General features: G+C 41.9%; 1 protein-coding gene across 4 annotated transcripts in view; it reads right to left on the bottom strand.

Annotated features, from left to right (window-relative positions):
* ESR2 (estrogen receptor 2) overlaps positions 1 to 13,550 on the bottom strand; it is a 68,971-nt gene that overhangs the window by 10,573 nt on the left and 44,848 nt on the right. For all 4 annotated transcript variants that reach the window (XM_058293299.1, XM_058293301.1, XM_058293298.2 and 1 more), the window contains one exon: positions 11,281 to 11,414. In XM_058293299.1, the coding sequence (XP_058149282.1) occupies positions 11,281 to 11,414 (134 nt within the window). The remainder of the gene's footprint in view (positions 1 to 11,280; positions 11,415 to 13,550) is intronic.

Raw genomic sequence — 13,550 nt, 5'->3', positions numbered from 1 at the left:
CAGCACTGCGCATGGGCCAGCTGCTCACAGGTCAAGGAGGCCCGAGGTTTGAACCGTGGACCTCCCATGTGGTAGACGGACGCCCTAACCACTGGGCCAAGTCCACCACCTGCTTTTCCTTTTAATGAGTACCTTTTGAGAAAGAAAAGGTTTTAATTATGATGAAGTCCAATTTATGAATTTTTTTAAAGTTTGGGTTATTTGTGTCTTTTTTAAAGAAATATTTGCCAAACCCAAGGCAACAAAATTTTCTCCTAAGTTTTTCTAGACATTTTATAAGTTTAGGCCTTACATTTAAGTCCAGGATCCATTTTGAGTTTATTTTTATATATGGTGTGAGGTAAGAGTTAAAATTCAGTTTTTGCTTACATCTAATAGCTCAAGCACCATTTACTGACAAGATCATACTTTTCCCAATGCCTTGACACCTTTGTTGAAAATCAATGTGTAGATCTATTTTTAGACTCTATCTTGCTCTATTGATCTGCTTGTCTATCTTGATGTCAATACCATATTATTTATTTATTTTTCCTCTCCCCTTCCCTGCCCCCCATCAGCCGCACTGGGAATCTGTGTCTCCCCTTCTGTTGCATCATCTTGCTGTGTCAGCTCTCCGTGTGTGCGGCACCATTCTTGGGCAGGCTGCACCCTCCTTTGCGCTAGGTGGCTCTCCTTACGGGGTGCACCCCCCACACGGCACAACACTGCCCGCATGCATCAGCACCGCGCATGGGCCAGCTCCACATGGCCGGGGTCCAAACCATGCACCTCCCACATGGTAGGCAGACGCCCTGTATCCATTGGGCCAAGTCTACCTCCCCATATTATTTAAATTACTATAGCTTTATAATAAATCTTAAAATCAGTTAGTGTAAGTGGTTCCAACTTCGTTCTTTTTCAAAGTTATTTTGGCTATTCTGGGATCATTGCATTTCTTATGACTATAAAAATCAGCTTGTTAATTTCTACCAAAAAATAAAGCCTGTTGGGATTTTTGTTGTAATTGAGTTAAATCTATAGATCATTTTGGGAGGAATTGACATCTTAACTACTGAATCTTCCAACCCACAAACATGATAAATCTCTCCATTTATTCAGGACTTCTTTAATTTCTCTCAGCAATGGTTGGCAGTTTTCCATGGGCAAGTCTCACACATCTTTTGTCAAATTTATTCCAAAGAATTTCATTATTTATTATTCCATTGTAGACGCTTGTTTTGTTTTGTTTTTTTAATTTAAATTTCTGCTACCATATATAGAAACACAAGTGATTTCTGTATACAGACCTACCTCGGAGACATTGAGGGATCAGCTCCAGAACACTGCAATAAAGCATATATCCTAACAGCATCACGTGAATCGTCTGGTTTCCCAGTGCATATAAAAGTTATGTTTATACTACACTGTAGTCTATTAAGTGTACAACAGCATTACATCTTAAAAAACAATGGATCTTAATTTAAAAATACTTGATGGCTAAAAAATGCTAACCATCATCTGAGCCTTCAGGGAGTTGTAATCTTTTTGCTGGTAGAGGGTCTTGCTTGTTACTAGTTGCTCCTTGAGTCAAGGTGATGGTTGCTGAAGGTTGGGATGACCACGGCAATTTCTTAAAATAAGACAACAATGAAGTTTGCCGCATGGATCGAATCTTCCTTTCACAAAAGATTTCCCTGTAGCACATGATGCTGTATAATAACATTTTACCCACAGGAGAACTTCTTTCAAAATTAGAGTCAATCCTCTGAACTCCTGCTGCTGCTTAATCACCTAAGTTTATGTGATATTCTAAATGCTTTTTTGTCATTGCAACAACATTCCCAGAATCTTCACCAGGAGTAGATTTGTGCTGGTTGAGTCTTTTGTGGACCCCAGAAAATCCTGTTCTTAAAGCAAACCCATCCCTGTGCCTATAAACTCACTTTTTTATTAGATCACAGGACCCAGGGTGGGTCATATCCTCTTACTCAAGTCCTTTATAAACGGAGGACTAAAAAGCCACAGACACAGAGAAAAAGAGCAGCAGAGACAGAGAAACCTCAAGAGGTTGAGAGGTCCCCCAGGCTAAAGGCTGGAATCAGCAGAGCACAGAGGCACGGAAAGAGGCCCCTGAAAGGCTAAAAGAGATGAAGTCCGGAGGAGAGGGGAGAGATACACCATATGCCCGATGGCCCACAGCTGAGCTCAGGGAGAATGTAGGCCTGGAGGAGAAGGCTGAGACCAGCAGAGCCACCATTATGCCCGGCCATGTGCCTGATCGTCCACAGCTGCATCTTGGTGAGACAGCATCTCCTGATGATGCCTTGATTTGGACACTTCCAAGGCCTCAGAACTGTAAGCTTTTAACCTAATTCATCCCCAATATAAAAGCCAACCCATTTCTACAAGATTGTATCTCAAGAAACCACTTTCTTTGCTCATCCATAAGAAGCAACTCATCATCTCTTTAAGTCTTAGCGTAAGATTTCAGCAATTTAGTCACATCTTCTGGCTCCACTTTTAATTCTACTTCTCTTGCTATTTCCACTACATCTGCAGTTACCTCCTCCATTGAAGTCTTGAATCCCTAAAGTCCTGTTTGAGGGCTGGAATCAACTTTTTCCAAACTCCTGTTAAATGTTGACATTTTGACCTACCCCACGAATCATGAATATTCCTAATGGCATTGAGAACACTGACTCCTTTCCAGAAGGTTTTCAATTTACAATGCTCAGATCCATCAAAGGAATCATTATCTATGGCAGCTATAGCCTTTTTCCTTTTAAGATTTATTTTATTGATAGATTTCTCCCCACCCCCCACTGTTTGTGCTCACTATCTGCTCTCTGCATCCATTTGTTGTGTGCATTTCTTTTTTTTTTTTTTAGGAGGCACTAGGAACTGAACCCTGGACCTCCCATGTGGGAGGGAGACACCCAATGGCTTGAGCCACCTCAGCTCCCAGCTATAGACTTTTGAAATGTATTTCTTAAATAATAAGACTTGAAAGTTGAAATTACTCCTTGATCCATGGACTGCAGAATAGATATTGTGTTGCAGGCATGAAAACCATATTCACCTCATTTTTTAAAAATTCACTATTTTATTTATTTATGTATTTACTTATTTTAAGATTTTTTACTTTTTTCTCTCCCCTTCCCCTCTCCCCCCCCCCCCCCCCCCCCCGCCCGCAGTTGTCTGCTCTGTGTCCCTTTGCTGTGTGTTCCTGTGTGTCCGCTTATATTCTTCTCAATGGCACTGGGAATCTGTGTCTCTTTTTGTTGCTTCATCTTGCTGCGCCAGCTCTCCATGTGTGCAGCACCACTCCTGGGCAGGCTGCACTTTTTTTGCGCTGGGCAGCTCTCCTTACGGGGCACACTCCTTGTGCGTGGGGTTCCCTTACATGGGGGACACCCCTGTGTGGCACAGCACTCCTTGTGCGCATCAGCACTGAGCATGGGCCAGCTCATCACATGGGTCAGGAGGTCCTGGGTTTGAACCCTTGACCTTCCATGTGGTAGGTGGATGCTCTATCTGTTGAGCCAAATCCACTTCCCATGTATTTACCTCATTGTACCTATACATCAGAGCTCTTGGGTGACCAGGTGTATTGTCAATGAGCAGCAATATTTTCAAAGAAATCTTTCTGAGCAGTAGGTCTCAACAGTGGGCTTAAAATATTCAGTAAACATACCAGGGCAGATGGCCCCTCTTTGGAAATGGTGTTTATGTGTGATGAATCTGGACTCAGATGGGATCTCCCTTCATAAGACTTTCATGCTAATGGGCTGGAGGTGCAGTTAATGTTGGGGTTTAAGATATATTTAGGGGATTTGAATCTCTGGACTGACAATATGATAGCCAGGTCCTGAGCCTCAACAGACTCCAGCACCTACAATCTGTTCTATTGGACTTACCACACTCAGCTAAGATGGAGTTGAAGAAGGACAACCACCACACCATGGAGCTTAGAGTGATTACAACTGAAAGTGGGAGGATTGCATCCAGCATCCATGTGGACTCTGAGCCTCCTCTTGACATAGAGGTGCAATGGACACAACCAATCCAATGTCCACATAGAAGAGGTGGCATTGGATTGGGAAAAGTGGACATGGTGGACGATGGGTATGGGGAAAGGCAGGAAGAGATGAGAGGTGGAGGCGTCTTTGGGACATGGAGCTGCCCTGGATGGTGCTTCAGAGGTAATCACCGGACATTGTAAATCCTCACAGGGCCCACTGGATGGAATGGAGGAGAGTATGGGCCATGATGGGAACCATTGTCTATGAGGTGCAGAGGTGCCCAAAGATGTACTTACCAAATCCAATGGATGTGTCATGATGATGGGAACGAGTGTTGTTGGGGGGGGGAGAGGGGGTGTGGGGGGTGGGGAGGTGGGGTTGAATGGGACCTCACATATATATTTTTAATGTAATATTATTACAAAGTCAATAAAAAAAAAAAAAGAAAAAAAAATATTCAGTAAACAGTAAACCATGTTGCAAACAGATGTGCTATCATCTAGGCTTTGTTGTTTCATTTATAGAGCACAAGCAGAGTAGATTTAGCATAATTCTTAAGGGCCCTAGAATTTTCAGAATGGTAAGTGAACACTGGCTTCAACATAAAGTCAATAGCTGCATTAACCCCAATAAGAGAGTCAGCCTGTCCTTTGAAGCTTTGAAGGCAGGCATTGACTTCTCCTCTCTAGCTAGGAAAGTCCTAGATGACATCTTTTAATATAAGGCTGTTTATTCTACATTGAAAATCTGTTGTTTAATGTAGACACCTTCTCCAATGATCTTAGCAATATCTTTTTTATAACTTGCTGCAGCTTCTACATCAGCGCTTGTTGCTTCACCTTGCGCTTTCATATGATGGGAATGGCTTCTTCCCTTAAACTTCATGAATCAACCTCTGCTAGCTTCAAAGTTTTCTTCTGCAGCTTCCTCACCTCCCTGTCTTAGCCTTCATAGAATTGAAGAGAGTTAGGGCTTTGCTCTGGATTAGGTATTGGCTTAAAGGAATGTTGTGGCTGGTTAGATCTTCTATCCACTAAAACTTTCTCCAAATCAGCTATAAGGCTATTTCACTTTCTTATCATTTGTGTGTTCCCTGGAGTAGCACTTTTAATTTCCTTCAAGAACTTTTCCTTTATATTCACAGCTTGGCTAAATGGCACAAAGAGGCCTAGCTTTCAGCTTATCTCCACTTCCAACAAGCCTTCCTCACTAAGCTTAATCATTTCTAGCTTTTGATTTAAAGTGAGAGACCTAAGATTAATCCTTTCACTTGAACACTTAGAGGTCATTATAGGGTTATTAACTGGCCTAATTCCAATATTATTGTATCTCAGGGAACAGGGAGGCCTGAGGTGAGAGAGGGGAAAGGTCAGTTGATGGAGCAGTCAGAACACACACAACATTTATCAGTCATGTTTGCTCTCTTATATGGGCATGGTTTGTGGCAATCCCAAACAATTACAATAGTAACATCAAAGATCACTGATCACAGAACACCATAACAGATATAATAGTAATGAAAAACTTTGAAATATTACAAGAATTACCAAAATGTGACACAGAGACACAAAGTGCACACATGCTGTTGGAAAAATGGCACCAGTAGACTTGCTTGACACAGGGTTGCCGCAAACCTTCAATTTGTAAAAAACACAGTTTGTAAAAAACTATCTGTGAAGGGCAATAAAGTGAAGTACAATAAAATGAGATAGGCCTGTTTTGCCTCTGTATCCGGCAACCTTGCTAAACTTAACCTTTTTTGTAGACTCTTAGGATTTTCTACACAGATTATCATGTCAGCAAATAAAGACAGCACAGTATTTTTCTATTCCCTCACCCCACCCTTTCAGAGACTCCAAATACATGTATATGAGCAATTATAGTTGTCCCCTAGCTCACTAATGCTTTATTCATTTTTTTCTTTCTTCTTTCCTTTTTTTTTTTTAAAGATTTATTTTTTATTTATTTCTCTCCCCTCCCGCCCCAGTTGTCTGCTTTCTGTGTCCATTCTCTGGGTGTTCTTCTGTGTCTGCTTGTATTCTTGTCAGCAGCACCAGGAATCTGTCTCTTTTTTGTTGCATCATCTTGCTGTATCAGCTCTCTATGTGTGCAGTCCCATTCCGGAGCAGGCTGCACTTTTGTTTTTTCACGCAGAGTGGCTCTCCTTACGGGGCACACTCCTTGTGCATGGGGTTCCCCTACATGGGCAACACCCCTGTATGGCACGGCATTAATTGCATGCATCAGCACTGCGCACTCCTTGCATGCATCAGCACTGCGCATGGGCCAGCTTCACCACACGGGTCAAGAGGCCCTGGGTTGGAACCTTGGACCTTCCATGTGGTAGGCAGATGCTCTATCCATTGAGCCAAATCTGCTTTCCTCATTTCTTTTTTGATAGTTTCTTTTGCTTTGTCTTCATATTCACTAATCTTTTCTTCTGCTGGGCCTAATCTGCTAATAATGCCATGTAGGCCCAGTTTTTACATCTATAAATTCAATTTGTGTTTGTTTCATATATTTCATGTCTCTTCTTACTTGTTCATGCTTTCCTCTACCTCTTGAACATACGGAACTGTTTTTAATGTCCTTGTCTACTAATTCTATTATCTGTGCATTTTTTAGTCTTTTCAATTGATTTTTTTCCCCTCCTTATAGGTCATATTTTCCTGCTTCTTTGCATGCTTGGTAATTTTTGACTGGTTATCCAACATTGTGAGTTTTGTCTCATTGGTTACTGGATATTCTTGTATTCCTTTAAATATCCTTGAACTTTATTCTGGGATGTAGTTATCAGGTAATATAGTAGTTTAATCGAGGCTTGCTTTTAAACTTTGTTTGACAGGAACAGAGTAACCAAACTAATATTACCCCACTAATGAGGCAATACACTTGTGAGCACTATACCCAGAGTCCAGTGTATTACAAGGTTTTCCTCTCTGGTTGGTATTAAAATGGATAATTCCTGGGCCTGTATGAACTCTCGGGACTGTTCTACCTGCTCTTTTCTGGCAGTTCTTTCCCTGTCCTCCTCACAAGCATGCACTCAGCTGAAGATTTGAAGGGGACCCTCTGCAGATTTTCAGAGCTCTTTCTGTACAGTTCCTTCCTATCCAATATTATCCCCAATAAATCTTAGCTGCCGTGGCCTGCCCAAATTCACAACTCTGTCTCCTCAGTCCAGGGAGACCCTCATTGCAGCCTGGAAGCTGACTCCAGGCAGTTAGCTGAGCAATCATAGGGCTCATCTGGTTACTTCTTTTGAGGATCACTCTCCTGGGTTGTTCAGTGTACATTGTCTGCTATATATATTGTCTGGTATTTTATTGTTGTTGTTGTTGTTTAAGGTGGGAGGGCAAATCCAGTCCCTGTTTGCTTTTATTTTTTTCTCACTTAATGCTACTAATAACCCAGTAGGAAAAGCCTCTGCTCCCAATTCCTTAAAATCTAGCATAAAAAAGACTCATCTTTCCTGACAGTGAAAAATTTCCAATAGAAACAGACTCCCATTTTCCTAACAGCAACGCTGAACAGAATAAATTCATTTCAACAACTGTTTGACTAGCAACTTTTTCCTAGAAGACGATTTGTTCAAGTCTACTCATCTACTGCCACAAGTGGTAATTACATCATATGGCTCTCCCCCGTCCTCTGTAATTCTCTTAATGTGGTGGTTCTGGCAGATGTTGCAGGAGGAACACCACAGCCTTAATCTTTCCCATTTGCACAGATGCTGTTTCCAGTTTTTGACAACAGCATAATATGATGTCTCGGAGTCGAAAATGACTGTAAGGAGCTTGCCAAAAGGAAGGCTTTATACTGCAAAGTGTTGTAACAGCAAGCAAACTGCTTTCCAAGGAGCACCCTGCCGCTCCAAAAAGAGTTCTAAATTATTTCCTAAAGTAAGAGAAGCCCCCTATTCTGGCATTTGATGATCCTCCAAGATGGGAATGTACTTTTCAAGTAAATCCTCCCTTGACTAGATAGGTATGGTGGCATACATGTGAGATAATGTTCATAGTCTGTTTCGATGAGAAAGTCAGAAAAAGACGATATCCTTCAACAATCAATTTAAAATGTCCTAACAACATTTCCTAAGTGCACATCAACACAATCACCAAAGTTAAGCTGTGTCCTCATATTATCGAGCAATAGGTCAATGGAACAATGAATGCCAAGAAAATGCCAGAAGCTCCAAAGTACTTAGGTTCCTTGGCTTTCCCTAAAATTACCATTTGTCTGATAATTTATCCTTTCTACTCACAAATTGTTTGCTTTCCAGAACTGGGGTTGGCGGGTGTATTGGATGTAGGGGAAATGTCCTATTAGTAAGACCAGACTGAGACTCAACTAGGAAGAACATAAAAATTGTCTTTGGGGTCTCTGTACCTTCACATGACCTTCAGATTCCTTTTTCATCCCCCACATGCCCCTTCTTCAGGATCTACCCTTCCTCCAGACCCAGCCAGCTCCAGGCAGCACCCCAGGCTCTATCCCAGAGCTACTCAAACCATGGTCCATTACAGGTAACAAAGAGATGGGCTGAAGTTCAGTGTAAGCTTTTGGAAACTTTTATAGCAATTGACAGAATAATTTTAAGTCAGTTGAATGTAGTAACAAAAAACTAGGGCTTATATTTTGCATTTTATTTTGTTTTTCTAGTGAATACAAAAGTAACTGTCTATAATGAACTGAAAATGTAAAAAGAAAAATAAAAACTGGCTCTTCCCCACAGACACTTTGAGAAGCACACCTCTACATGTTCCCCTTTTCCCTTCATCAGAGCCACTGTCTAAAGGGTGCAAGAAGAGGGGCGGGATGCCGTTATGCAGGAAAGAAGGCGAGGCTGGAGAGGGAGACAGTCAGCTGGCCCCCGGCCAGGGTACAGCTACAGGTTTTACGTTGAGTTTTGGCTTCCAGGACTGCTGCTCTGGCTGATTTAAAAGAAAGCAGCATAATTTGATCCCACAGATCCCTGTAGTTTCAACACTCAAGCTCTAAGATTAGATAAACTCTAGTTAATAATGCCCCAAATGAGGCCTGCATGAAGCTATCATTAAGTCATCAGATGAGGATTAAAACATGTATATAAATATTTGAGAAAACAACAACAAAAAAACAAAGCAATCAATACCTGTTAGAGCAACTGGATTGAATACCAGACAGACAGTAAATGGAGCAGGAGGAAAATGGCATTAGTCCTCAGAAATGTCTTCAAAATAACACACCTCTCTTTATTACAGCAATGGCTATAGTAGTAAAAAAGAGAAACTGGAAATTAAGTAAAGGTCCCTCAATAACCAAATGGTTGAACAATTTAGGACAATGCCCTCTTTTCAAAGATTGGGTTAGATCTCTCCTGGTTGACCTGGAAAGATGACACAGCGTTTTGATAAGTGAAACAGCCAGGTGCAGAAAGTACTTGTAAAATGTCCCAATTTTTATAAAACGAAAGAAAAAAAAAAATTAAAGCCCTCCCAGTGTATGTCAGGCTGAAGTTTTTTAAATGATTATTTTAAATGAAGGATAACGCCACACCCCCTCTCTCCCCCAGCTCTGGATTGTTAAGATTGTTTATTTGGGGTTAAGGTGGAAGCAGTAATGCAAAAAAACAAAACAAAAACAACAAAAAAACATGCCTTTCAAAGTATCCGTAATTTTTAATGTAAGATACAATGCTGTTTATGTAAAATTTTATATATGAGACTGTGTATGAATATGTTTTTCTAGTTCTCCATCTTTAGAGAGAAAGAGAACTATTAAAAAATGGTCGCCAGGAAAGCGGATGTGGCTCAGGTGATTGGACTCCCGTCAACCTTATGGGGGGGTCCCAGGTTAGCTTCCCAGGGCCTCCTGGTGAAGGTGAGCAGGCCCATACCACGGAGAGTTGGCCCACGCCACAAGCTGGCACAACAAGATGATGCAACAACAACAACAAAAAGAGACACAGAGGAAAGAAATGAGAGACACAACAAACCAGGGAGCTAAAGTGGCTCAAACGACTGGGTGCCTCTCTCCCACATCGGATGTTCCAGGATCAGTTCCCGTTGCCTCCTAAAGAGAAGACAAGAAGAGAAGACAAGCAGACACAGAAGAACATACAGCAAATGGACAAAGAGAGCAGACAGTGAGCACAGGTGGTAGAGGTGGGGCATAAATAAAAATTTAAAATCTGTAAAAAAAAAAAAAACATGGTTGCCAAAGTAATGGTGGTTATCTCAGGTACAGAGGATTCCCAGTGATTTTTATTTTCTTCCTTATATGTTTTTCTTTTGTTTGAATTATTACAACAACCAGGTATTATGTATATAATTTAAATTTTTTTTAAAAAGCAAAACTAAGCCACACACACACCGTAGATGCCTTCCTCATTGCTCACATTTATTTCCTATATTTCCCCTGAGTAAGGTCCCTCCACACCACGTTAGTTCAGGTCCTCCTCATCCTTTGTGAGGCCTACCAGTGCCCCCATCTTGGTATCTCCCATCTCTGGTGAGTCCTCCCCGTGGAGGCCAGAATGACCTTTCAGCAACACATGTCTGTCCATGACAGTCCCTCCCCCAGACCTCGCCTATGACCACTTGATGCCCAAATCAGCAGTTCTCCACTGGAGTGTGCAGCAGCTCCTTCAGGCGCTGCCTCTTACACCTTCCCGCCTGCCCTCGGCCTTGCACTGGATGATGTGCAGCTACCGGCTCACCCAATTTCTTCATTCATTCCCGCCTACTCCTTCCCCCAGCCCAGCTAACATCTTGAAGCCTTATTCAAACACCATTCTCCTCTGCTAGCCCTCCAGTGTCTGCCTCCCTTCTGTTTTCCCATAGTCCTCTGTATATACTTTCTTATAGCACTGAGATCATTGTATTTAATGATTTGTTTTCTCTCTCTCTCTCCTTATACTTTGAGCCATTTGAGGGCAGACTGTGTCTGGAGTGTCCTGAATGAATGAATGGATTAATCTGTTGATGCAGAACTCAAAACAGTGAATATTAATGCATGTCAACCATGTAAAATGTCTGCATAAACATTGAAAAAAGTGGCTTATGTTACTTTTTAAATTGACAGTCAGCAATTAACCCAAAGAATAATTCACATTCAATTTACCGAGCTAACTACAGTTAAAAAATCCCTATAAAATAAAAAAGAAATGTCAGAAAGAAAGCCATTTCCCCCCTTTGTAGATAAGGTAAATTTAGTACCCTTCTTAATGCCATGCCAGTTCTAGAAACAGCATCTCTCCCCCATAAAACACAGCCCAGCTGTGCTGTTCGTTACTCACTGGAGTTGAGGAGGATCATGGCCTTGACACAGAGATACTCTTTGTGTTGGAGTTTTAACTCACGAAACCTTGAAGTCGTTGCCAGGAGCATGTCAAAGATTTCCAAAATTCCTTCCACGCATTTCCCCTCATCCCTATAAAAGTTCATTTAGAAAGTTAAGGAACATGCGGCTTCAGGCAAACATCAAAGCATTAAGCAGTATTTTCTTTTTAACATCAAATTTCATCATGGACATCTTCTAATAAGTTATTAATGAGACCAAATCTAGTGATGTGAAATTACTGGAATTAAATTTGTATAAATACTATTTAGATAAAAATATTCACTGCAACTACATCTTCCTTCTACCCATTTACCAAATAAAAGAACTGAATTCCATTCTGTTGACTATCTTCCATCTAACCATTTCAGCCAACTAACCAGCCCTAGATATGTCTCATATTACTAAAATGAGACAGTCCAGGTTCCCATCAGTAGTACATCTGAAATGATAATAAGAAAAAGTAAATGTTACAGAAGGAAATATCCCAGGAAGAAATAATCCTTCATATCTAGAGCTTGGCTCTCACTTCCTGGCAGTCATTTGGAAACTGATACAGCAACTAAAGAAATTTAAATATAATTTGAGAAAAGCTAATATTGAAGCCAGCTGGTAAGACAGGGTATCAATAGATGGATCTGGAACCGGGCAAAAAGTCCACGGGGACATCAAAAACAGCAAGATGGCTGCTGGAAGACCCCCGCCACCAAGATTCTGCCATTCAAAACAGAATTTCCTCCAAAAGCCAGGAGAAGCCCCAGATCTTCCCCGAGGGCTTTATCATTGGACCCTCCTAGGGGACTGATGGGCGGGGTAATCAACAAAACAGTAAACAGCTGCAACTTCTCCTATGCCATTAGCAAAGGGGTGGAATAATTAATGGTTCAACTCACTCTCTCTCGCCTTTGGACCCCTGCTCTTGCCTTCGCCGTGTCCCAGTGCCAGTGCCGGTGCCTGTTCCTGCCCTCTGAGCCCTGCTCTCATCATTTTTCCTCTGCCATGTGGCCATGCAAGTAAAACCTGGGAATTTATCATCTATAATGGGGAGCTATAGTCTGTATATCAGTCCACTTTATCACTTTCAGCCCCTTTCTCTCTACCTGGGACCCATAATCTGTTATTTTCTCCCAGTCTCTTCCCTCCCTGCCTGAATAAATTACTGGCCTAACTCACCTGACCAAGAACCTAAACAAAATCCAGTAATAAAATGGCATACAAAGAAATTGTGACTAGAGCAGATTAGAATCAGGAAAGGAAGGCAGAAATGTAGACGTGGAAATGATTTAGTAGCTGCAGATTATTTTTAAGCAAAAGTTTTAGAAAAAAACTTTGAACTGTATCATCAAAAGTCTTTTGATCATGTCCTACAAAACTGTAATTTTTATGTATACTTTTGAAGTAAATTACTTGAACATTACCTAGAAAATACCAGCTTCTATCACTCCAGCCAGAGAAACATTATTACACTCCACTGCTCTCAAAAACATATTATCATCAGTCATAGAGTTACCAGAAATCCTTGACAGTTAAATGACTTTCCCTCAAAACCTTCATTTGTTCCTAAAAACCTATGGCACAGAGTGAAGGGCAGCCATGGCGACGGTGGTTTTCCGCAAGTTCCTTTTTTCAGTCCCTTTAGCAGTCCCTGAAGTGGGCTTGGGGTCTTCAAAGAAGCTGCTCTTGCCTCCCACAAACCAGGCAAGGACATGTCTATGATGATGGTGGTTGGGGGAAGGGGCCTTTGTAAAATTCAGATGAACCAACACCACAGGGGACTCCCAATCCTGGGGAAGCCTTTCCCCCTAAGTACCCTGCTGTGCTGTGAAAGCGTCTCACCAGGCTTCTGCCCTCCTGGCATTCCCACCCCAGCCCTCTCACCCACACAAAGCTACCAGCCTGGAAATTGCTCACTTTGGCACAGACTTCGTAGCTTGTGCGACCAACTGAGGCTTTCTGAAAGTGCACAGGTTAAGGGATAAAACACCAGTAACACCCAGGAAAGTCACTCACTGGAAAAGGCCACCATGGAGAAACAGAGCCCAGGGCAAAGGGGACCAAAACCTGTAGGACCCCCAACCACCTTTCCCAGCCCCATCCTCCCACCTCCCCAGCTGGCTGTCCCCTCCACAGCCCCTGCAGAGAGAGGCACAAGACATAGCTGTTCACCAAATACTCCTCATGTCACATCATCAAGTCTCTCTTCCTGGGACCATTCATTACTGGAAGTGG

This window comes from Dasypus novemcinctus, chromosome 3, assembly GCF_030445035.2.
Source record: "Dasypus novemcinctus isolate mDasNov1 chromosome 3, mDasNov1.1.hap2, whole genome shotgun sequence".
Lineage (NCBI taxonomy): Eukaryota > Metazoa > Chordata > Mammalia > Cingulata > Dasypodidae > Dasypus > Dasypus novemcinctus.
Note: the sequence above shows the minus strand (reverse complement) of the source record. Positions and strands in the feature narration are given on the sequence as shown.